The following is a 25,185-nucleotide window of genomic DNA, read 5'->3' as shown; positions in this document are numbered from 1 at the left end:
GGATGCATTAATAGTGGGAAATATTTTGCAATGATTTTTTAACATGACATAACTTTAGCATTTGAACAGGGGTGTGTAGGGTTTTTCTTCTTTTTCACCTACAAAATGCGCAAAACCCGTGTGTATAACAAGTATTTAAGAGAATGAAGCCATCAAAAGAAGGCTTGCGGCCGGGGTGGGCAGTAGTTGTGAAACACTGTGGGGTGTCATTCAATGAAACATCTGCTTTGGTCGGTGTGTGTGTGTGTGGGGGGGGGCAGTTTTGCTCCTCCTCCCTCTGCACCCTCGCGGTCCCTCCCGCTTCCCTTCAAGCTTCACTTCACGTAAAATCATCTGCGAGGACACTTTACACTTGCAGTATTTGACAACTAGCGAAGGCCACTGTGTGGGATTCTGCCGTCACCCGTCGTGCACGCGCACCCCTCCAGCAGCTGTCATCGAGCCCGGGCGGGAGCGCGCGCGTTGCATCGATCGCGAGCTCAAGATGAGACGCTGAGCAAAACGGCAAGAAAACAGGCTTTTTATGGTGATTTCACCCCCTATCCGCCTCCTCCTCACCATAACGACACCGACAAGCAGCCTCGTCGTGGATTAATTCCGAGGACGTCGTCCCGAAACCATGAGCTGGGGCTCAGAGCTATGGGTGAGTCTCGCCCTTATTCTTACATTATTACGATTAATAATGTGGCGTTTTTTGTTTTCGCCAAGTGTTTTGCCCTTTGAACCGGCTAACTGACGTAAAAACAACGTTCGAGGCTAGCGCCCCCCCCTCCTCCAATCAAACGCATCCAAGCTAATTTGGCTTAGCGCAGCTAGCTTCCTTTGAAGGCTTCTTATCGTCTCATATTTCGACGTCGCCAATGTTCAGTGAGGGATACCCTCCCTCCTTACTAAATCAATCACAACCGTCATGGAATTGCATATCTATCTATCTATCTATCTATCTATCTATCTATCTATCTATCTATCTATCTATCTATCTATCTATCTATCTATCTATCTATCTATCTATCTATCTATCTATCTATCTATCTATCTATCTATCACTTTCCTACCCCTGTAATTGGGTGCCTGTGGTCGTGACATTGTGTCAGTTGGACTCACAAAATGTTCAGTCACATTATAGCAAAGGTTGGCGTTCCAGTCGCATATCGACAAGCCACAAAGTCAAGTGGCGAGCAATTTGCGAGTTCATGGGGTCATCAGGTCCTACACAGCAGTCCTGCTGAGTTATAACAATCAGGCTGATTAACTGTATTTTCATTTGATTGGATTCGATTTTCTTCAGCCTTTGGCAATTTAACTTTTGCAGTTCATCAAAGTGCGTGTCGTTCATCGGCAATCGCTTTCCAATTGGCACAAAAGCTCCGTTGCGAGATTGTAGTCTGACAAGAACATTTTTTTCTGTTGCCCGTGTCACGTCGGCGTCTTTTTCAGGACATTTCTGCAGCAAAGCACGTGGCCACTTGAAATCTGGGAAAGCTTCCTTCCTCCAAACAAATCCCGTACCGGGCTTCTCACGCGCGTCACAGCCAGACGCCGCGTCGTCCGACTCCACCAAACGCAGACGCTCGCCACGGCGATCCTTAATCGGCGGCCACGCCGATGCTCCACGGGCGGTTGCGAACGGAAACGCGGAAGCGCGATGACGCCGACTGCTGCTTCTCGCAGCGCGTGGGCAGGAAGTTGCGGTGCGCGAGTGCGATTGAGTAACTCGCAACGCACGCGGGCGGGAAGAGTTATTTGGCCCTGTGCTCAGAGTTTCATAGTCATCCAATTTTGAATGACACGAGACTTATCTCGCAAAGAGAGAGGTGAGAGTTTCTCCTCAATGAGAACTGACATGAACCGGATGAACAAAGCCGGGGGGAAAAAAGGCAACCCCGATAGCGATGTTATTGACGACGCTGAGCCGGTTGGATTTCGAGCGCCAAGCGACTCGAGAGATGAGCAAGAAGCCGCCGCCACGTGATCAGGAAACGAGACTCCTCTTTCAGGAAGCCGTGTCACGGTCAAGCGGCATTTCTCAACTTCCCGTAAGCGCGAATGAAGTGTGCCCGTTGCATTCAAAAATGGGGCAGACTGAAGAGAATACTTGAAACGTTTGTCGACTGCGATGTCGCATTTGGAGAATGTCCAGCTGTGTCACCGCTTAAGCATCCGCCAAGCGCTACGGTTCAATTTGCTAGCTCAGGAGTTCTTCCGAGGTTTCCGTTGTCCAAATCTATCGATGGAGTACGCAAGCGGCTTCGCCACCGCGCGCTTGTTGAGGATGTAGCTCGACCGGCGCTCAGGATTTACTAGCCGTGGCTGCTAGCAGTTGGCTTCTCAGCGCTCCCCCGGGCCTTTGCTTATCACGCGTCCTTCAAAAGGAAGAGGTCCACATGGGCAAAATGTCTTTGAAGCCGAGGTCATCGTGCCAGTGCCGTAATGGGCCTGTTGGAAACAAGCGACCGTCGTAGCCTAACTCCTCCCCAAATTACAGCGAGGCAAATGGCGACCTTAAAGCACCCGAACGTGGTGCTGGTTCAAACGCGACGACTGCGAATCTCAAAACTTCCAGCAAGATTTGCGTCTAGCCCTCCAAAGTTGCGCGAGATGACGCGAGAGTGCCCAACATGTGGTGACTCGCACGCATCCGCCGCCGAATCGCGTGATCACTTTGAGTTCCCTTCCCCGTCCGTCCCCTGCGGCCAGTGGAAAAAAGAAGTTGAACGGTGACACTTCCACCTTTTTTCACCTTGAAAATATCACTTCTGCAAAGAAGCGGGAGTTGGTGAGGAACTCTTGGGTGGCGCGCCGACGCCTGAACTAGTCCCGCGTGGTTGTCGATCAGGCGGTACGGAAGAAGGCTGAAAGTGTCCTCAAACGGCTGCAGCTCAAGCCAAGCCCACTTGATGCGACCTCGGAGTCGGCAGAGCTTGATTTCAGGCACTTGGAGGCGGACGGATGCATGTCGTTTATGGCTGCAGTTTTCAGTGTTGGGGGGGGCCCCCCGACCCGGGGTGGTTGTTATCGGGCCGCTCACCGCAACCTCTTTGGGCTCCCCCACACATTCACTGAGTCATCTTGCCCAAGACTCAATGTGTTCAACCTCAACGCGCTCTTGAAAGCGGGCTGCCCAACCCGTTCACGTAGTCAAATGAGATTTGCTTGTTCCTCACCGCCGGTGGTTCTGCACGCGACATACTTCTGCAAAAAGAGCAACTCAAAAGCCCCCCCCCCCCCTCGCCGCCTTCCCCTCCGCCAAAAGACAAAAGAAATAAAAAAATGCTGATGCTCATTCCTGGACTTGAGAGCGTTTCACTTGCTGAAGATGCCATCATGTGGTGGAACGTCATCACGTTTGGCTCGATGGGGACTTGGGGACATTTGCTCTCGCGGGACGCGAAAGCGGATGAGACCTCTGCCGAATCCCAAACGGCCACTCCAATTGCGTCTCTCTTCGAGCACATTCGCCGCATTGATCCGACTCGTTACGGGTCGCCCTATTCCAGACGCTCTGTTGCATAAGAATTTAAAGAGCTTTGCCCCGCACGGAGTTGCGGAACGGCTCAGCTCGCAACAATGGCCGCCGTGTGCTCGAAAGGCCGGGCGGCGCTCGGCCGCGGGGTTGCGACGCCGCTCATTGGTTGCGCGGGGCCGCTGACCGCGGCGGCGTCGCAATCGGATTAACAGCTGCTCATTTCAAGTTCGTCTTTGCCCCTGGCGCTTTTATTCTTCCTGCCCACGGATGGACGGACTTTTTTTTCCCCTTTTTTAAGAATCGTTATTCACGTGTTCCCCCGCCGTCATGTTGCGCCGAAGAAGTGAGTTTTTTCTCTTCCTGGACGGCCCCCGCGCCAAACCCGAGAAGGACGTGCGAAAGCCGAGTCCTTATCAAGAGTACCTGCGGGTGCTTATCCAGATGAAGATGACCAGCACCGTGAGTTGAGCGCCGGCGACACCCGCATCAGGCGGCGTTGGTGTCCGGTCGCGGACCGGGAGATTCTCAAACTAAATGCAAACTGCTACTTGTCGAGGGCCGAAATATTCTGGTCCTCTGCGGGTCCCCGTTTGAAAGGCCTGACCGTTTACTTGAAGGTTGAGTGTGAAAAGGAGGGGCGGTGAAAAGGATGAGTCGACGAGGCTTCCGCTTAGTGTGAGTCACCGTTTCATGGCGGCGGGAGTAGTCGCCGCGCGAGGGAGGATTTCGTCTCTAGAAATAGCCCCCAGGCATGCGAGCGGTGAGTCGCGCGCTTAAGGTCAGCAAACAGCTGCTGGGATTCCGTGCGAGCGGCCGTCGGCCGTGACTCGTTTCATTTCAATGAGAATGGGACGCGGCCACGTTTTGAGGTTCCAAAACTCGAGTCGGGACTTGCGCCCAGTCGGCGTCAACGATCTCGACGTGACAGCACAACAGATTTGCATATCCGAAGCGCGCGGGCCCAAAATGTCCCGAACGGAGGCGACCTTTTTGACTTTTGTCCGGTGCCGCTGCCTGACCGCCAAGCTCATAGCGCTAGCAAAGAGCCTTGAAAGCGCTAAGCGGGTGGGACTCCCTGTTGGATCCGCTGGAGCGTTGATGTCACAGCCAGTAAGCTCCAAAGGCCTTTCTGTTCTTTGATGTGACGTTGCCCCTCCAACGTCCTCCTGCCTTTTAGTCTCGGTTGACAATTTTCCCCAAACGGTGGGGGGTTAAGCTTCTCGTTTTGCCACACGCGGCCGTTTGTCTTCCAGCCCCCGTTCCTTGCGAGGAGCTTACTCGGGGCGACGGGAACATTATTCCACCCCGCTTCCTCGGACAAAGCGGCGCGTGTGTCGGAAGAGAGGGCTCGGCCTGTCCGCCAAATATTTGCCCGCGCTTGCGGACACCCACGCACGGCCCGTGACGCAACAAAGCGCCGTGCCACCGCGCTCCTTCGAGAAGCGATTCTGTGAAGCCGCGCCTTGCACAATGGGGCTTTTGGGAGGAAGAGTTGTCCTCTCGACTCGCTTCATGGCCTCCGCCGAGCGCATCAATTCATCGCACAGCCACGTGGTGTGTGTGGTCCCCGTGATTGCATCACATGCGAGTGATTTGGATCTGGTCACGGGGAGATCCACCCACCCCCGTCCGTCATCTGGCCGGATGAGATCAATACTCCCCGGGAGGCCTGTAATCCGGAGGAGCGGAGGCTAAATCATGTGCGTCGGGAGGGTCCCTAATCCCTGCCGTCAGTGGGGAAGGCCCGCGTATTTGTTTGCCTTAAGTCATGGGGGGGGGGTCACAGCTATATTTAGCTCGGGACTCCTTTTGTGTTCACCGCTGCCTCCGCCCACCCCCGCCGAACTCTTCATTTCCCGAATTAGAAAAAAGCCATGTTGTTTTCCTTCTGGGCCTAGCACAATGGAGCCCACATCACGGGGAGTGGAGGGGGGGGGGCGCTTTTGAAATCACGTCTCGCGCCGGCTGTCATTGAAAATTGGTCAACGTCGGAGTGGGTGGCGAGGCTCTTTCCTGCCCTGACGGCAAACCGAGGCACGCCGCAAACGAGAGCGCTCTTATTTTGGTTTTGACGTCATCCACCGGCGCTCCGGTCAAGGCCTTTGAGGACGGGAGGTCGAGAGCCACGCTCCCCCCTCGATTGTAATCCCTTTCCTGAGTAATCCCGCCCATCTCCCATCTCTCATCCCGCCCTTCCTCCCTTTTTCTGTTGCACTCGCTCGCCGTCCTCCTCCGCCACACCTTCCGCCTGACCATCGGGATTTACCGCGCGTCGGCCGGGACGCGCGCTCGCGGACGGGCGCCGTCTGGGACTAGCCGGAGTTTGGGATCTTTTCCGGAGGGACAGCGGGAGACCATGGTGCCTTTGCAGAAAAGGGTAACGCCGCTCACGTGCGGAGCAGTGTCGCTCGTGGCGCTGCATTTTGGCCAGCCCCAAAACCAAATGTTTAGCTCGCGTCTTCATAGTAGATTGAAAGCGACGCTCACGAAACGGTCTGACAATTTATCACAGATTTTCTAGCGCAGCCCCGTGCTACCGCTGTTCAAGTGAGAGGCTTTTGTCAAGCCGTAGCCTCCGGCGAATCCGGTGGGCCGAGTGACTCCGTGACGAGCGATCGCCTATGGAAGGTCGCTGACAACGCCGGCCGGAAACCCTCCCCCTCACTCGAGGCGCTCTTTTCGTCCCGCCGCCCTCTTTCACTGTGCGTGTTCCGCCGTCGTCCGCTAACCTCGCCCTGATGATCATACTGATGTTCCGCTCATGTCAGGCCGACGCCACACCGGAGCCAAAGGTTAACGCAAAGTGTCCCAAAAGCCAAATGGAAATGGCAAAAGACGCACTCCAAGTTCATCCTACGAGCGCTAGCTAGCACCAGAAGCTAACGCGGCGCTCCACGTTGTCACTCAACGGTCCATCATCCAGCATAATTGGATACTTTTTGCCACGCCAAGCTGTCCCTGACCATTAAAGTACAAAGTTAATAATTTTTCGGGACGTCTTGGTCAACCCCCCCCCCCAAACGCGTCCAAGCTTTAACACGTTCGGCGATTGAGGAAGGCAACTCTGGTTTGGTGACTACAGAAGAGGCGTGGAAGCACGTGTTCGTTGCCCCCCCAACCCCCACCGCAGCTACTTCCTGTGTCACAAACACACTTTCCTGTGTCACGCCGCCTTGCAGGCTGAGCTTATGAATGTTTTGAGTGAACACTCCAGACATGGTCGATGGCAGGATGGGCAGCTGCCAGAGTGACGCCAATCGAGCTTGTTTCTCCCTGACAAAATATTTCGGCGTCGCTGTGAGTACGCCGGCGGATTTTGCCCGGTCCGGGGCACATTTTGAGCGCTGCGCATCGTATTAGCGGAGGTTCTGCGCGCGAGTATGCTGGGAAACTGCACAGCCAAGTAGAGAATGCGGAGTATCATCAAACGGTCTCCACTTGGCGCCACAGTTTCCCACCGTACGAGTGGAAAACCACTGGCGATCGCTCGCCGCTTCGGCCGATCTTTCATTCCTGGCTCGAATGAAAGAACGTCCGAATGTCACAACGTGATGATTTTATTCGCCGTCGTCCCCGATTTGCTGAGAAATGTCTTTGGTGCCAGATGTTCATCGGTCAGTCGTTTTTTATGAGACGCGGTGAGAAATGGCAAAAAGTAAGAAACGCGCGCTCTCGTTGGCCCGACGTGTCGCCTTGCCTCGTCTCCGGACGCGGCGCAAACGAGGATCCTCCGCAGTCTCCCGATTCGCCCGCCTGACCGCCGGTCTGCTTCCGTTCGTGTGTCCCCGGGCCCGGTTTGCGAGCGAGACATTTTTTGTTTTTGTTTTTCGCGTTTGCTCTGATACGGCCGCCGTGAAAGAGCACTCTGGTGTGTCTTTGCCGCAGGATCAGTTTGACAACTTGGAGAAGCATACGCAGTGGGGGATCGACTTTCTGGAGAGGTACGCCAAATTTGTCAAGGAGAGGTCCGAGATCGAAATCAACTATGCCAAACAAATTAGGTGAGTACCTGAACGCGAGTGAGTTCCGACGTCAAGGCCACAGACGCACAACTTCTTTGTGTTGACTGTGTTCCGGTTCAACGACGGCTTGGTTGTCGGGGTTCTTGGAAAGGAAGTGATGATTATATCTATTTAGCAAATAACTCTTTTGGCCAAAATATAATTTTAAGTTCTGAAAAGAGCGGCTTTTTCCCTGGGAATAAATTGTCATTTTTATTCTGATAAAATGACTCATTAGGGTAAGCAGAGCTGCAAAGGTAGCAGCATTCAATTCAAAAGAAAAACAAATCCTGATGTATTTGTGTTTTTGCAAAAATGATTTCAACGGTGGAGCCCGTTCTTTGGTTATCGGGGGGGGGGGGGGACATTTGCCAGTGGTGATTTTGTCGTACCTGTCGCGGTGAACCGACTTGGATTAAAAGCGTGCTGCAGACATGTTATGAGGGCGCCTGTTGAAAGAAAGAAAGCGACGTGACGATTCCAAATGCTGACTTGAGAAGTCACAAAAAGAAGAAATCATAAAAAGAAGAAATCGCACGCACTCCTGTTGCCTGTTGTCGACTTCTGCTTCAAGCGGGAGAAAGTGTGTGTGTGGGTGCGTGTGTGTGTGTGTGGCTTGCGAGGGCGGCGCTTGTGCATCGCCATGGCGACGGCTCGGTATCGGCCTCATATCCGCCCCCGAGGTCTGACCCAGATTTGCCGGCCTCCAAACGCAAGTGTCCCACACCCCACCCCCTTCTGGTCCCCAGTCTGCGATGAGTATATGAGGAGCCTGAACTCGTGGGGGATTTAACCGACCCCCCCCCCCTCGACACACACATTAGTCATCTTTAAAGAGGACTGGCAATATGGCTTTAACTTCCCCCTTCACCCCAGTTTTGTTGTAGTTTTTTTTTTTTAAAGGGGCAGCTGATAGCTTTGCGGCTATATCCTTATGGGGGGGTTTGAGATCATGGACCTGGTTCTGGCAAGAACTCTTTGACTTTTTTTTCTTTTTTAAGCAGCGGCATTCTTCCACCAAGATAGTTTTCCAACAATGCATTTGCAGATACGGACGATTAGCTGCCGAGAGCAATCCAAAACAATGGCGAAACCTCCCTTAGCCAGGGCGCGCGCTGCGCCGTTAATCCGCGTCTAATCCTCTTCCAGTCGCGTTGGTGTAAACATGCGCAATGCTGCGGTCCGGGCGATACATTTGAGCCCCCTCCCCCACCGATTCCAGTATGGCATGGGTGACGAGAAAGACTGCGAGCTCCAAAACAACACGTTTTCCTTAATGCGCAAAGTAGGTGAGTGGACCGGAGCAATCTGAACCACGTGACGCCTGCCCCGGTATGACTTAACGGCCGCGGGGCCGCTAGAATTAGCCGAGGACAAGAAAGGCCCGGCGCAGCTCGGGACGCTTCCATCTGCCTAGCAACGGCGCAAGAGAGGCATCGGGGAGAAGGGCAGATTAAGCAGGATGGAGTGCAGACATGTGGAGCAACCCCCCCCCCCCCTCCCAACCCCACCCCAATCGCGTTGCGAGTGAGCGCAGGCCTCTCTCTGTTCTCATGTATTATTCTTGTAAACGTTGGACTTTTGCTAAAATGACCTTTTTTAATCTAGGAAAATGGCTTTTCAATGCTGATCAATTTACTATTTTGGTAAAAAAAAAATACAGATTTTAATTTGGTAGGCTTGTGATTTTTTTGGGGGGGGGGGGTGGGAGATGGTAGAATCTTTTCAATCGGGTAGAAAAGAAATCCGGCCAACTTTCCGAACACAAAAGTCACAACTTTTGTGTTCCCATAAAATGACAGCGCTCGCGTGTGGCGATATTCCGACATCATTCGGCAATATTCTGATAGAATGCAGACCGCCCCCCACCCCCGGAAAAAACAAGAAAAAAAACTAAGGTACGCGACGGAAGCAAAACCCGATCCTCCGCCTTCTTGGCACGCCCGGCGGCATCAACAGATGAAATGACTCTTTGGTTCTGGCAGGACTTTGTCAAAGAAGTACCAACCCAAGAAGAACTCGCGGGAAGAGGAGGAGAGCAAGTAAGCGCGGCAGAGCTTCACGCGCGCTCCCTCTCTGGACCCAAAGGTTAACGGCGCGGCCTTGGTTTAGGTACACCTTCTGCCGGGCCTTCGTGACCACGCTCAACGAACTCAACGATTACGCCGGGCAACACGAGGTGATCGCCGAGAACCTGACGTCGCAGATCATCGGCGAGCTTTCGCGCTACCTGCAGGATCTCAAGACGGAGAGGAAGACGGTGAGTCAAAGACCCGCGCGCGCCTTGCTGTCGCCCCCCCCCCCCCCCCCCCATTTGGTGAGTGAGCACGCCGGAGTAAATATAGCTTCACCCCGAGGCTCGCCCGCAAGTGCGGAACGTCAGCTCCTCGCAAAGCCTTCGCCGACTTTGAAGGCGTGCGGGAGCAAAGTGCATCCGCCTTGCGGCTCTTGAGTCACTCGGAACACGTCTGTGCTTATTAAGGAGCAAAACGCGACCGGCTGGAAAATTGCGGGGGGGGGGGGGGAATGTGCTATCACGGAAGCCCGCAGCTGTGGGAATTGGAGCGGAAACAAAAGCCAAAGCAGAGGCTCTCTTTCACGGCAACGCGGAGCCTTTTTGGAGCCGATGTTTAGCCTTGACACGTCGCAACCGGCGACGGCCATCGTTCGTGTCCCTCGGTCGTTCCGTAGCGGGGGTCTCGGTGGGCTTACGCGAGCTTTTGTGCGGCCCCCTCCCCCATTCGAGTCCTTTTCCTGCTCTTTTGAGCGCATTTGATCCGGAACGTTCTCCGTCCACGTTTTGGAGCCTACAGACTGCAGAGTAGCACTCGCGGGGATTTTCCCACAAGTCTTTTCAGCGCTTTGCTTCGCTTAAGCCCGCCGGTTGCGCCTCAAATTGATCCGTTGAGGTCCGTGTCATAAACGGACCCCAAAAAAGGCGAGTGCTGAAACAAAGGTCAAAAGGACCCCTCAGCAACTGCACAAAACCCCACTGGGACCCTCTTCTGATTTGGGCCTGTTCGACCCGCCAATTCCTTGAAACCGTCCGTCTTTGCTAGACCGCGGCAATAAAGGGCCAAGCTAAGGCGGAGCAAAGAGCCAAGAAAGAGCGAGCGCAAGGAGATGCCGGGCGCGCTCCAAAATCAGCCAAAGAGAAGAGCAAAAGCCAGGCCCAGGAAAAAGGGAGGCCATGTTGAGGACGAGAGCCAAGCCATGTGACGGTCGTCAAAACCGAAAATGGGACCTGGTACCGAGCCAAGAACGGGACCGCAGAAGTGTCAACCCAAGTCACCGGCCCGGGTCGGTAATAGCGGACGTTGTGCGCTAGGCAGATCTCGGACTCGGCCGGCCTTTCGTCAGCAGCTTTTGCCCCCCCCCCACCCCCCAGTCTGTCCACATTCCTTGCTCTTGGGGGCCTTATCTCCTCGAGTATTTCTGATTTACGGCTCTTGCCAGCGATTAGCCAGTATCGTACGCGGTGACGAGGGCGCGCAGCCGCATTCCTGCGAAGCGCGTCATGCCGATGAACGACTCGGCTCTTAGTTCCGACGTCGACGACGGCCCGCCGGAGGAGAAACGTCAAGGCCGCGCGGCCGAAAAGAGTCACTGTAGCCGTTTGCTGCGCGTGACTGAACTCCCGTACTTCCTCCGCAACGTTGGAGCGCTTCCCTCGAAACTTTGGAAAAGGGAAGTGCGACGAGGTGTCGGCGTAGCCACGCTGAGGCGCCAATGACGCTTGTGTCGCCGTGTGTCTTCCCGCAGCACTTCCACGATGGCCGCAAAGCGCAGCAGCACATGGAGGGCTCGTGGAAACAGCTGGAGTCGGTGAGTGACGTCCAAACAAAGAAAAATGGCCGGCGAGGCTGCAGCGTGACAAAGTACGCGGGAGCAGATGAGTGTCCCACGGATTTGTTTTAGCCAGCGCGTGTTTGCGGGGAAGTCCGAGCCTTATCTGTGCCGTCCTCGCACGCCCCCCCCCACCCCCTCCATAACCAGCGCGACCTTCAATGATCCCTTTGTGAGGCCGATGGGCACGCGGGCCCCTGACAAACGCCCCATTCTTGCTCGGGGGTTAAGATAAGATCTCCTTTATTTGCCCCACACCGGGCTCGGACGGATGCTTGCGTTTGTGCGCGCGCGACGCCGCGACGGCCGGACGCTGTTAGCTTTGCCCTCGTGTCATCGCGTGAAAAGCCGGCGCCACAGCTTTGCCGCCTTTATTGCGAGGAATGGCCCCGGCGCCGTCTCGTCTTCCCCCCGCCGTTGCACGTCTTGGATGGCCACGCCAAATCCAGATTGGCCCATTTTAAAGGAGCTTCGGCGGTCGAGCCCCGGTCGAGTTGACCGCACTGCCTGCAATCTCGTCATATTGGCGAGAAAAGAATACAAGTCGTTACAGTCCGCACGGTCTCCCACGATGCCGACTTTAGTCTCTGGCTTCAACTAAACCAAAGAAAAGAATCAAAGCGTTGTCCTGCCGACACGCCGGCGAGCCACCGCGTTGTCCCGTTTCCACCTTCCTCCGTTCACGGACTTTGTTCCAATTACTTTTTGCAAGTTGAAATTTGAGGCCCTTCTTGATTGTGAAAGGAGCTCAACCTTTGCAAAGTGGCGTACTCCCCTTTTGCGGAACCTCCCGTGGTTTGTCATCGTCGGTGGAGGTGTCGCATCCGCAGTTGCGGCGATCCGCCATCTGGGCTTCCTTATCTCTGTTCCCTTTTTTTTTTTTTCCTCAGTGTAAAAGGAAATTTGAACGGGATTGCAAAGAAGCCGACAAAGCCAAGCAGTACTTTGACAAGATGGACGCCGACATCAACGTGACAAAGGCCGACGTGGAAAAGGTACGTTGAAGGCCGCCGCCCCCTCCGTTCCACTTCCTGTTTTGACATCGAATCCAAAGAGTCGTCACGGTGACCCTCTGCCGCGGGGGTGGGGGCGGTGTCAGAATCACGCGTCGACACGGTCGGGACCCCGTGACGATGCAAATACGGGCCGGGCAATCGAGGCCCCCTCTGCGGGAAAAGCGGCCCCCCGGCGAGTGTGTCATTTGCATATGCACGTGGTGCAATCTTGTGCTATGGCAACACGTCATCATTGAGTGTACGCTGGAGCAAGGTTTTGGGTTTTGGTTTTTGGTTTGCTGGTGACTTTGGCGTCGCAGGAGCGCAAGGGAAGGCTTTGCACTGCACCGGCGCTATTATTTTGCCCGTTTGGAGCGCCTCATGTTGTCGGTCCACTTTGTGCTTTTCTTTTTCTTTTTGGATGCCGCGCGCACGCTCCAACCTCAAGCGCTTCCCTGGCCTCTCATTTGAGGTTTGGACTCGCGTCCCGGCTCGGCCCCAAAAAGGACCCTCGTCTTGCTGCGCAGGTGCGAAAAAGGAAACGGCCTCATGCGAGGCCGTTGCAATGCACTTCTCACCAAATAAATCACAAAGCGTCTGTTAAAAAAAAAAAAAAAAAAAAGTCAGCGACACCACAATGGCGCAACATTTGCAGAAATCCCATCGGAGCCTTGGCCCAAGTCTTGCGCAGCAGCGGCAAATGTGTTGCGGAAGGACAAGCTTGGCGACACAAGCGGGTGCGCCGTCGCGTTGACTTTCCAGCTGGCGCGGCTTCCCGATTGTTGAGGCCGCTTTCCCCTTCGCGTGGCGACAGACGAGCGATCGGCTGTAGCCGGCCTAACCACCTTTTTTGTTGTTGTTGTTGTTGTTGTCTTTGTGTTTGTATTTGACCTTTTTTTGGAAATGCCTCACCTTGAAGCCAAGTTCCCTCAAGGTAGGTGCGTGCGGCGGACACGAGGTGGCTCCCCGCGTGCGTGTCCGGGCGTCCGTGGCTTGCCTCACGTTGTGGTTTTTTTTCTTTTGGCTTGAGTTTTTCTCTGGGAAAGGGCCAGCTTCATCTGCCAGATAGGACACGGTCGCTGTCAGGAAACCGAGACGGGATGTGATTTGGTCTCCGTGGCGACCCGCGGTGGCGCACCAGCGCACTTTGCATGCTCACTCGCACTTTGACCTGTGGCCTTGTGCTTTTGTGTCGGGTCGGAAGGTATTGGAAGGGGGCGGGCTTCCTCCGCCGCGATGGCTTCTCTGTGTGTGTCTGCCAAATCTCAAAAGAAGCGTCCCCCCTTCCAAATGTTTGAGGCCGAAAAAGCGCGTTTGATGTCGACGTATTTTCCATCCACGTACGAATGTCTTGAAAGGGGCGTCAAGAAGTGAAACGCCGCACGTTTGTGGATGGTGACCCCGTTAGCTTGTCTCGTCACTTTGACAGAAGCCGAAAGAGACGCAAAGATGACGGGAAGAAAAGCCAACGACGTCGTTTTACGCGCGGCATAAAGAATCTCTGCCGCTGACTGTCAGCCTCAGCCGATGAGTTTTGCTTTTGAATCAACTTCCTCAAAGGTGTTGCTCATGGAGAGCCGCCCTCTTGGTGGTGGATCTAAAATCGGCGTCTGTGTTTTGGAGGAATCTTCGGACTGCCGTGTTGGATTGTGTGCCAAAAAGGTTTCGGGCAGAGCGCCAGGCTCTTTTTTTGGATTGTGCTCGTGATCGGCGACAATGTTTTTGAGTTTGTGTGGCCCAGGTGCCCGACTTGCAAAAGAGGAAACGGACGCTAAACAGACCCTCCCCCCCCCTCCCCAAAAGGCAGCACACTTGTTGTCTTGGTGCGCTGATCTCCTCCCCATCTGCCGAGATTAGGCTTGCTGCTTCCTGCTGCACTTGAGCGTCATCAATGTCAAATTAGCCAAATGGACTCAACCCCCCCCCAACCACCACCACACCCCCAAGCCACAAATTTAAATGTGTACGGCAGACGTTTGTTGTGTGCGGACACGCATTTGAGTGTTGTTGAACGTTTGCTTTCTTGAGCCGCCGCGCCAGGCTGGCATTGCCAAAGTAGGCGTTGAATCGTTGTCCGTTCTCATTGAATTTTTGATGGGGAAAAAAAGGAAAGCCCCGCCCGCTGGGGCGTGCATGTGCTTGAATGTACGCGCACCAAAGAAAAAAAAAAAGGTCAATGTTGCGTGCTCCGGCGATGTTTGTGCTTGTTGATGTATATTAAGAAGTCACTTGCCCCCCCGCCCCGTCCACTGTGGTGTTTTTTCCCGCGCTCAGGCGCGGCAGCAGGCGGCGGCCAGGCAGCAGATGGCGGCCGACAGCAAGAGCGACTACTCGTCCTACCTGCAAAAGTTCAACCAGGAGCAGAATGAGCACTATTACACCGTCATCCCCAACATCTTCCAGGTAACCGTGGCGACGGGGGCGCCTCCGTTCCGCACCGCCTTTTCTGTCGGGGTGAGGGTGAGGGTGAGGACCATGACGATGATTCCAACGGGATAGCTGTGAAAAAATATTTGCCCCCTTCCCAATGACCTTCTTTCATCAGCGCAAAGTGGAAGAAAAGACACCCCCCCCCAAACAGAATGATCTCTATTCATGACAATGTTTTGAAAATCAATGGTGTCATTCTTTGAAGCATGAATGCTTTATTTGTGCCTTGGAATGCGGAGAAGACTTGTCCAGCATGGGAAGCCACGTCTTAGTCGTCACCACGCCCCCCTCCTCACTGTGCCCATGTCAAGTGACGCTCTGGAAACTTGACTGCCGCATGCCATCTTGAGCCAACGGATGGCCTTGTTTTGTTTTGTTTTTTTTGTTGGGGCAGAAAGTCCAAGACATGGAGGAGAAGCGCATCGAAAGGATGGGAGCGTGCATGAAGGCCTTTGCCGACGTGGAGCGCCAGGTGATCCCCATCGTGGGAAAGTGCCTGGACGGCATGACCAAGGCGGCCGAGGCCATCCAGCCCAAGACGGTGAGTCGGCCCGCGGGAAAGCAAACAAACCGACCTCGCCCGCGGCTCTCATCCAACGCCGGCGGTGTGACGGAAAGGCGTCACCATGGGGGGTCAACGAGCAACGCGTCAGGCGCTCTCAAGGCCAGGAGGGCGCAGAAGTGGGGCATAAATGCTTCCATCCTGCAGCAACTCGGGACTCGCCCGAAGCGGCGTTTCGAGCCCTGGTTTGGGCCGCGCCTTTTGCGGCTCCTCTGGCTCTTCTCGCCCCGGCCGTAAAAGGCTGCGCGCCGGCTTATCTGCGGGCCCGCCGATGAGCCGGAGAATCGCAGGAAACGGACGGCGCCGCGTTCACATCCACGTTGACAGATGAGCGAATGGGAGTCTTTTTGGACTATTTGGGGCTCTGCGCCGCTCTTCTTTATTTCCCCACCTGGCCGGATCTGGGGCAAAGTTCAATTTCATTTTTTTGGGTTGTTGTTGACTCCAAGCGCGGCTTTGTCTGCAGGACTCCAAGCAGGTGGTGGAGTCCTACAAGTCGGGCTTCGAGCCGCCGGGAGACGTGGAGTTCGAGGACTACGGGCAGGCCATGAAGAGGGCGGTGTCGGAATGCAGCTTGAGCAACTCGCGGGGGGAGGCCCGCGACAGGCCCGCCGGCAGAGGCAAAGCCAAACTCTGGCCCTTCCTCAAGAGCAAAAACAAGGTGAGACGGCCGCGGCTTCTCTCCCCCGGCCCCCCACCTCCCCGACCGACGCGGAGCCGTCACGCCCACTAACGCGTTTCCCGCCTCCGCGGCCCCAGAATGAATTGGCGGCACACTTTTTTTTTCTCCACGTCCCTTCATTTCGGTGCGTGAGCGGTACTTTGACCCAAGTGGAAGGAGCCCCCCGCCTTATTTGGCTTTTGCGTGGGAACGATCCCCAGACGCCTCCAAAAGTCGCGTCCAAGTAGGAACGTCGCTTAGTGTCGAGGAAATTGACGAGTCAGCCAAAGTGCGAGGTTCTCCTTTTCTGAACCTTTTTGCCGGTCCAATTTTGCCGCCGCGGCCGCTTGCGCTGGCGCGGGCCGCTCCAAGGCCAGACGATGCCGGGGATGCGCAGGTGCACTTTGTGGCACCTTCCACCGGTGGGGCGTTATATGGCCGCGCGTCAAATGCATCGGCCCGACGCTTGAAGGCCCCCCCGCGCTTTGTCTTTTGCTCAGCCCGCTTCCACGTGTCGCATTTCTTTTTGGGAAGGTGTCGAGGAGGCGTATTGATTTTGTGTTCCCTCCTCCTTTTCCTTCCGTTGGGATTCCGGCCACCCCCTTCTTCTTCTTCTTCTTCTTCTCTGGTTTTCCTTACCGGTAGTTTATGTCCCTGTTAACGCCTCCCCGCCAGCCCCCGCCCGCCCCCCCGGCCTCCTCCCCGCCCTCCCCCTCTGCCGTTGCCAACGACTCCCGATCTCCCAAGCAGCCCAAGGAGCCCCTCTCGCAGCGCCTCAACGACTTGATGGCCTCCAAGCCCAAAATGCACTGCCTGCGCAGCCTGAGGCGAGGGGTAAGTGGGCGCGCGCGCCCGCCAGCATGCCTGCGTCTGCGTGACTGCGTGCCTGCGTGCCCGCGCCGAGCTTCATGCATGCTTTTGTGGGGCTCCGCAGCCGAGCGCTTCACCCGCCGCACTGTATGGACCCGCAAATGCCGAGGGCGCGGGCACCTCTTTGTACAAATGCACTTTTCCTCCTGGGATAGATGACGTCAAGCGCGAATGGCAAAAGCCAAATTTGGCCTATTTTGGAGGGAGACGCTGGCATACGAGACAAGGACACCAGCGAGGCCTTCAAATTGTCCGCCGTGGCGCCTTGCGAGCGAGTCCAGTGCGGCAGAGGAAACGGGCCGCAATTCGGCTGCGACCACCGCAAGCTTAAAAACGCTCCCAATCAGAATGCGGTCGGATGACAAAAGCAGGCGTCCATTTCAGGCACGCCGCCCATCTTCACCTTATTTTTGCAAGAGGTGGACCGCACGGATTGCCTTGACTCATACAGTGCGTGCGGGTCTTTCTTTCTTTTTTTGGCTAACGAGCTTCTCGTTCCCACGTTGTCATTCCTAACTCCTCACGAGCCCCCGTGCGTCCTCGACGGGAGCGTTGGCGTTGTCGTTCTCGTCGCAGGCAAATTGTTGGTTTCGAAAGGGACTGCGGAAAATCGGCGTTTTGGGGCGTGTTCCGGGACGAGGGACCCGTCGACGAGGGGGGCCGCGCCTCAGTCATCGATGACATTTCATCCCTCATTCGGCCAATTTGCACGGACAGCACGGGGACGCAAAAAGGGTTGTTGCGACCCGACGGGCTCGTCGACCCCACTCACATTGCAGTCCGTCGCGGCAAACTTCAAGTTGTTCAACCAACGGCAGTGCCGGCAGGGTGGGGGGGCTTCTCATTGCCATTCGTCGGACTTTGTCACGTCAATAGTGCGGCGCGGCGGCTTACGTGCGAGCTTGGCATGCTAGCGAGTGGCCCCAACGCCACAAGGCGTCGGGCGCAGTCGTTCTCCCCGTGTGCCCGATTGTTGTCCGGACTTGATGAAGGCGCGCACTCGTACTTGATTGAAGATCGAATAAGTGCTCAAGTGGCCGTTCTGAGTGCATCCATTGACCTGTGTTCTCTCTGACAACCTTGACTTCCACGGGGGTGGCGGCGGCGGCGGCAGTCGCCGCGCTCGCTCGTTTGCCGCAAAGAGCTCATGAAGAGGACTCTGGGCCAGCCCACGTACGCTTTCGAAGCCCGGCAGTACGTCGTAAGTCCGAAAGGAGCCGCGCTGTCTTTGGGTCCGTCCATAACCTCATCCCACGCGTCGGCTTTGACGTTTGTCCGTGTCACCAGCGCCCCGGGGACGGGACGGGACGGTAGCGGGGACGCTCGCGGTGACAGCCATGTCATCGCCAGTGGCGACGTTTTGGTCGAAAAGACCTGGACTTGAACGACGCGCGTGCCTCCAGTCTGAGCCCAGGAAAGGCCGGCCACTGGTTTCTTGCTTTCCGCTGGCGTGGCCGTACGCCGCCGCCTTTGGCCGCAAGATACAAATGTATGGCATTTGTAATGCGGCTGCCGGGCCGGGAAAGAAAAAGTAGGTGACTGACTGTGACTCCCAAAGTCTGCCCAAGGACCAAAAAGCTACAAGGTAGCAGAGTGCTGCAAGAGATCGGCCGCTTCCACCCCGACTGGTCTGGACTCAAAGTCTTTAGTTTGACATGATGACTTGAGCAATTTACAGCCACTAAGATTGGGGCTTCTTTCCGCTACTTTGCCCAATCCGATCGACTCGCTTCTTATCCACCATTTGAGGCTAACTTGAAAATGACGTGACTCGGTGCCGCCGACGCTTTCGGGGCCCCGTCATCGCCCCCTGCGGCCTCACGCAATCTACATGTGATATATGTGTTTGTCCGCCAGCTTTACGTGTACGGTGAAGGCGGGCCGCGACGCCGGTCGTCACGTCGCGCGAACTGGAATACGGTGAACCGTTCGCAGAGAAGAAAGGGCCAAAGTTCCTTCAGCCTGTCTCTTCGTTTGAATGTGTAGGGGGCGGGGCTTGAGCATATCTCACAGTCTCGCGCTGTCTGCCGCCTCTTCCAAAATCTGCTCACGCCCTTGCAGCACCCTCTGCTGTCCGGAGTGTGTCGTGGCAGCCTTAACCGAAGGGGGCGGGGGCACGTCTTCATGCACTCCTCTTCACCCTGTTGACTCCTCACCCTTGGCCTTTGAGCCACGGCGCTTCTCAAAGTTTCTGGGTCCCACTTGAACGCTGTCCCAAATGTTGCTCATCCATCCAAAGAAAACGATTGCCAAAGTGACCGGGACAGCGCGGCACCCTTGCAATCGGAGGCTATTCAAGGCAAAGCTTGGACAATGAGCGCGGGAAGTTCCAAAACGGAACGTCCACTCCCAAAGAGCGCAGCTTGCCCCTTTTGTTTCTGTCGCCAGACGCCTTTTCGACTCAAAATGGCTCCGCTCGCCCATTGAATTTAAAGCCTTTTTCTCCAAGTGCGTCTCAGTCAGTCAAAGTGCACGCAGCGCAATGGCGGCCATTTTTGGTGGGCTGCCGTGGCGTCGGCGAGAGATGGGCCGACGCTATTTGACAGAGCGGCGCCCCATAGTGGTGACTCGGGCTTCCCAGGGCCCCGCCGGGTCCGCGAACCGCTTTGAGAAGCGCCGTCATTCGGCAAATGTGTTTCGGGGGGTGGGGGCGGGGGGACAATGACGTTGCAATGTCCTTCCTGTTTCCCTCTTGACGTTGTGTGTTGTTTCTCTCTCTTTCCCGCCTCCCCTCGCCCCCCCCCCCTTTTTCCTCCCTCCACCGCCGTGAAGCTTTCGCTCAAGCTGGTAAGCATGACCGCGTAACATCACCGTCGCCGCGTGCCGCATGCCCACCCAGTAACGACGTCCGTCGCCAATGCCGGTTGCGGCGCCGCGCGCTTCCTTTGGATATCGCCGTCACATCATGACGGCTCTGCTTTCATTTGTGTTTTGTTTGTCTGTTTGTCGATGGCGCGGCCGTGTCGCCCCCCCCCCCCCCCGCCCCGCCCCCACTCGTCCCTCTCCCATTCCCCGCTCGGCGGCGCAGCTCACACTCCATTCCCACGTCCGGAATCTCATTGAGGTGATCACGTTTTACTGTTGTTGTCGTTTGTAGCCGCATACCCAGATACCGACTTTGGGGGTCGTAGCGGCCTGACCGAAAAACAAAAAAAACAAAACAAAACCACATTCATGATGTTTGTGGGTCAATTAGAGCCCCGGAGAAGCAAAGGTTGGATGAAATGAAGAGTGGACTGGTTTGGCCACTGTCATAGCTGGGCGAATTCAAAGGAAGTTGACGGCAGACGCGAATATTCAAAGGGCGAAAAATGAGCGGCCATCTTGGATCCCAACAAAGTGGCCTGCTAGCTCAGTGACGCTTCGCTCACAGAGTGACTGCACGGCAAAGGAAATCTGGCACCCAACTCCAGTCTCGTTATCCCTGTAGCAAACCCCCCAATGCAGTTTTGATAGAATATAACACTAACACACACACACACTATGTAGAAATGTTTTTTTGTTTGTTTGTTTGTTTGTTTTTCCCGGGCCGCTCAGGGTTCCGGCCCCGAGGACTACAGCCACCTGCCGCCGGAGCAGCGGAAGAAGAAGCTGCAGGGCAAGCTGGACGAGCTCAACAAAGACATTCAAAAGGAGACCGAGCAGAGGTGCGCCGCAAAACACGCCGACGCAAGTGTCGGCGCCGCCCCGGCCGCGCTCACGCCGCCGCCGCTGTGCTCGTCCTTCCTCCTCAAGGGACGCGCTGACCAAGATGAAAGACGTTTACGTGAAGAATCCGCAAATGGGCGACGCCGCCAGCGTGGACCCCCGGCTGGACGAGCTGGGCCGCAACATCCAGCGGCTGCAGTCGGAAGTGCGCAAATTTGAGGCCAGTGCTCGTCGGCGGCAACGGCAAAAAACATTTTGCTCTCACTTCTCTCCTGTCGTTGGCGTTTGCTGGCGTACGACGGGGTCGCCAGTGTCCGCGTCGCCTCTCCAGCCCGTGCCCGCGCGTCTTGGAATTCAAAGACGCGTTGACTCACTTTGACTTTGGATTTCAGGGCTGGCTGGCCGAGGCGGAGGAGCGGCTGCCGTCCAAGGGCGACACGCACCGGAGAAGCGCCCTCTACGAGAGCGCCGGCGGCAACGGCAACTGCGCCCAGGACCGAGAGAGGTAAGCCGCGCGCCGCCGCGCCGCGCCGGAAGCCACCAGCCGAGCGCAGCTTCATAGCGTGCGCTGTCCTGCCCGGGAGCAGCCCGGACGGCAGCTACACGGAGGAGCACAACTCTGAGATTCACGTCAAGGCCGACGTGGCCGACGCCAAGCCCCCCGCGGCCGGCGCGCCCGACTTTGACGACGAGTTTGACGACGACGAGTCGCTGCCCACCATCGGCAACTGCAAGGCCCTCTACCCTTTTGACGGTAAGCGCAGATCACCCCCCGCCCAAAGTTAAGGGCGAAAGAGAAGATTTGTTGGCTGGGGGGCGGGAAGGGGGGTTCTTCTGTTGTATGGAAATACGGTGTGAAAAAGGTTCCAAAGCGTCATGACCTCAACGCGGAATCTTTTTGCGGCAGGCCACAACGAGGGCACCATCTCGGTGGCCGAGGGCGAGCCGCTGCACGTCATCGAGGAGGACAAAGGCGACGGCTGGACGCGGGTGCGCCGCAACCACGACGAGGAGGGCTACGTGCCCACGTCCTACCTGGAGCTCTTCTTGGGGACCGACGCCAAAGGTGCCGTCACCTACATTTGACACCCCACTCCCACCCCCCCACCTCCCAGGCCGCCACCGGCGAGCCCAAATTAATGTCAGCGTATCGTCCGCATGCCAAGCCAAAGCTGCCGTAGAAGTGTGCCCCGTCGCCCAAGAAGAGCGTCAGGGCCTCGACATTTCTTTTTTTGGGGGGGCGCACCGCACCCGAGCCCAAAAATGTCCAAACAAAGAATGGATGGAGGTCAAAGAAAGCTCAATGTCTGCCCCGTGGACATCCACAAAGATTGCTCGCCAATGAAGCGTCCGCGTCGGGCTCGGAAGCAAATGCTCGCCCTCGTTGACGTAGGGACAAAAAAAGAAATGAAAATGCCAAGCGCGCGCCGGTCTGCCGTCCGACTGCAGTTGTGGTTTTTCTTTGCCGCTGCGCCGCCATCTAACGTGTCTCTTTTCTTCTTTTGTGTTACTTGTTTTGTTTATCTCCTGTCCTGCGTTGCAGATTCCTAAAGCAGATGCTGGCCGAGGAAGCGGCAGGGCAAGCGGCCCGGGGGGAGAAATCGCCCCGTCCCCCCCCAAAAAATCCCCCCCCCCCCTAACGGACACTTTTCCAAAGGTCCTTTTCCCTCCACGCTAACTGGCGCTGTTTTGGCCCCTAACAGCTCGGCTGGCTTCAAGTTAAGCTCGGCCGCCCGACTAACCCGCGCCGGCGTAGTCAGAGAGAGGACGCAGAAGCGTCCCGCCCGCACCGCCGGACCAAGTCTCGCCACATTTCTCATCGCCATCCATCCTTCCTTCCATCCCGGAGCGCATCGTAGCGCCAAACGCACGGGGGGGAATTTTAGCGCTACATTTTTGTCATGTTACGTCAAGTGTCCGGATGCAAGTCGCAATATTTTCATATGGATACAAACCTCTTGTTTATTACAAATATTGAAAAAGAAAATGGCAGCGTTTGGGGTAGTTGACAAAAAGCGCAGTGAAGTCTTGTCGCGCAGGACAAGGTTTCTTTGTCGTCACGCCGCCATCGATTGACTTGCTTGTAAAAGGTGCTGACTTTTGACCTTTTCAGCTTGACCTCTTTTGTACGCTTGCAACGTTTCCGTACGATGAGGCGATAGAGAACATTCTATCAGGTTACACTCACGGTGTGGTTAGGGTACCTCCAGTGACTAATTGCGGAAAGAAATGAGGAAATGGGAGGTGGTTTTCATTCAATGGGTGGGGGGGGGCGGTCCCAAACATGTCATTTCATCACCTTGTCACGTGTGTGCTCCTCTCTCTGAGCCAAACGCCGCCCCGCCCGCCCTGTCCCTCCCACTTCCTTATCTGCACTTAACCCCGCCTTCTGCGCACATTAGCTCCGCCCCTCGCCGTAGGGCACCCGGGCGGCTGCCTTTGGCACTCGATCGGGTCTCTTGAGTTGTGGCGTGCCGCATGCTTGCCCTGTCTGCCTCCTCCAACCGATCCTAGCTGCCTGTCTCGTGGGGGTGCGTTTGAATGATTGCCCCCCTCCCCGCCCATTGGCTGATAACATGTTTTATTTTGGGGGGGATTCTATTTGCTTTGTTTTTTTTAAGTGACGGGTTGCCACCCCTGCTTGACCAACCTCTTCAAAAGTAATTCGTTGTATTTGTTTTGTCGATGCCGTGTCACCCCCCCCCCCCTTCACCTTTTCTGCGGTCGGATAACGCCGACTGTTGTTGTTCATGTCTGCGTGTTGACGGTCTGCAATGGAAGGGCACCGAAACGCCGCTCAGCCGTCTGTTCACCGGGGGCACCGGGGCGGGCGGGCATTTGGCAAAACCACTAGGCGGCGCGCTGCGCTCACTGTCCTGCCGGTGCGGCCAAGGAGTGTCACGCTGAAAAGAAGAAAAAGAGTCGCCATCTGTCAACGCGTAGAAAAAAAAACGCAATGAAAGTTGGAACAAAGCGAAGAGGATTGTCAGACATAAAAAGCAACTTTAATACGTGTTGTTTTCATTTGAAAGGCCATTGTAATACGGGGGGTGGACTGGAATCGAGTTAAGGCGGAGTTGAAAACGGGCTACGAGAATGACGCCAAACGTTATTTTTTTACGCAAATCAAAGCTTTCAAAAGGCCACTCGTGATATACAAATCTGCACAGTGTGAGTACAAGATGAGTTTGAATAGAAAATGACGTGATGCAATTACGTTGTAATGTTTCTGTGGGGGGGTGAAATATATATACAATAGCGACGTTTTTAAAAAAGTTCCCTTTTATTTATTTTTTAAAGAAAATCAGGAAAAAATGGCCTTGGATTTGGGGAGGGAAAACGGGCTCGAGTCTTGATCCGTTGACATGACTGCGCGATTGTGGTTTTGGGTTGTTTTCTTTTATGCCGCCACTCCTTGGTCCAAACGAACCGCTTTTTGCAGATCGGGCCGCGCGCGCGAGAGCCCAAATGGCCTCGTCCGTCGGACGCATACGAATCGAGAGGCAAAAGGCAAAAGGTGAGGTTCAACTACGGCCAGCGGGGCGCTTCGCGAGCCTCCGAACGCGAAACGCTCGTCCCTGCTTCTCGTGACCTCGCAGCTAATTTGTTGTTTTCTTCTTTTGAGCACTGAATACTTTGTATTGCGTTTATTGTGCCAATTAAATCTGCCTGAAAGTCACGTCCGGGTCTTGTCTTTTGCCCATCTTGTTGACACTTTCTGACACCCCGATTAGAATTGGAAACGCTACTTTCAAACCTTCATCTGTAGTGCTAGTTTGAAAGCCCACTCTGAACACCCCCCCCCCCCCCCCCCGGGTCCGCAAAGGGATGTTGAACCCCTAACCCGAGTCCCTACTTTGAAAGCGCCACGCATCGCCCCGGTTGGGAAGCGGTGAGTTGAAAGAACTTTTCCAAATGATGTGGTGTGACGCGGTTGACTTTTCGGGGGCGCCGCCGCCACCACCGGCGCCATAAAACAACGCCGCCGTTCAACACCTTTCACCTCGACTTGTCATTTGCTTTCAGCCCTCTGGTTGAGCCAGCGACTCTGATCAAAGTCGGGAATGAGCTCTGCTCCGTTTCTTTTTGGTGCTTTTTGCTCTAGCCCCCCCCCCCCTCCGCCCTGCAAAATGTCCGACTGTCACTTGGGTGACCTTTCTCTACAGATGGCCAGGCCGGATCTTTTGCTTTTGTCACGTCAATCAATGGAGGGAATGCCGGGAGGTCTTCTCAAACAATGTTTGCATCCCAACCCCATCATTTATTTACACTGGTTGCCTGGCAACAACCACAACATTCCACTGATGTTTACAACACACACACACACACACACACACACACACACGTGCTTGTTTGCAGAAATCAACCAACGGACGATTGGATGGATCTTGGAAAAAAAAGTGCCTCCGGACTGCCATGACATCATCTCAGCAACACATCTGGAACCGCTCGTGTGTGTGCGCATGCGCGCTCACAGTAAAAGACTTGCTGTTGACATATCAGCGGTGGTGTGTGTGTGGGGGGGGGGCGGGGGGGGCGGGGGGGGGGGGCAAAAAGAAAGCAAGTGCTATTGATGTGAATTTCCGCTATGGCACGAACCCTTTGGGGGGTTTTGTTGTGAGCACGCTGGGGCGCAGTACCTAGGAGCTGCCACAAGGTGGCAGTCTCACGTCCCCGTTCGGACACATGGGCTTGAATTCCTTGGA

At 55.6% G+C, this 25,185-nt stretch overlaps 1 protein-coding gene across 23 annotated transcripts; it reads left to right on the top strand.

Annotated features, from left to right (window-relative positions):
* The first annotated feature begins 41 nt into the window (after window positions 1-41).
* LOC127591690 (formin-binding protein 1) lies at window positions 42-24,158 on the top strand. 23 transcript variants are annotated; one of them, XM_052052000.1, is made up of 19 exons: window positions 3,717-3,925; window positions 7,352-7,467; window positions 9,453-9,509; window positions 9,580-9,727; window positions 11,230-11,292; window positions 12,204-12,308; window positions 13,228-13,242; window positions 14,583-14,711; window positions 15,133-15,279; window positions 15,767-15,961; window positions 16,607-16,795; window positions 19,604-19,618; window positions 19,860-19,895; window positions 20,369-20,478; window positions 20,567-20,699; window positions 20,872-20,984; window positions 21,067-21,233; window positions 21,387-21,545; window positions 22,023-24,158. In XM_052052000.1, the coding sequence occupies exons 1-19, from the start codon at window positions 3,794-3,796 to the stop codon at window positions 22,028-22,030; spliced, it is 2,037 nt and encodes a 678-aa protein (XP_051907960.1). In that variant the 5' UTR covers window positions 3,717-3,793; the 3' UTR covers window positions 22,031-24,158. The 23 variants fall into 23 exon arrangements, with proteins under 23 accessions (XP_051907968.1, XP_051907973.1, XP_051907971.1 ...); XM_052052008.1 differs by lacking the exon at window positions 3,717-3,925 and adding an exon at window positions 42-643 and having other exon boundaries at window positions 21,387-24,158; XM_052051999.1 differs by having other exon boundaries at window positions 3,714-3,925; window positions 21,387-24,158.
* Window positions 24,159-25,185: the final 1,027 nt, after the last annotated feature.

Source organism: Hippocampus zosterae, chromosome 18 (genome assembly GCF_025434085.1).
Source record: "Hippocampus zosterae strain Florida chromosome 18, ASM2543408v3, whole genome shotgun sequence".
Lineage (NCBI taxonomy): Eukaryota > Metazoa > Chordata > Actinopteri > Syngnathiformes > Syngnathidae > Hippocampus > Hippocampus zosterae.
The sequence above is the reverse complement of the archived record's forward strand: the minus strand, read 5'-3'. Positions and strand labels throughout refer to the sequence as shown.

Bases quoted from the DNA above. Each gene is read 5' to 3' on its own strand.
- LOC127591690 (XM_052051999.1), top strand. From the start codon at position 3,794: ATGTTGCGCCGAAGAAGTGAGTTTTTTCTCTTCCTGGACGGCCCCCGC. The intron at 9,510-9,579 runs GTAAGCGCGGCA...GCCTTGGTTTAG, and splicing joins CGGGAAGAGGAGGAGAGCAA to GTACACCTTCTGCCGGGCCT. The intron at 20,985-21,066 runs GTAAGCCGCGCG...GCCCGGGAGCAG, and splicing joins TGCGCCCAGGACCGAGAGAG to CCCGGACGGCAGCTACACGG.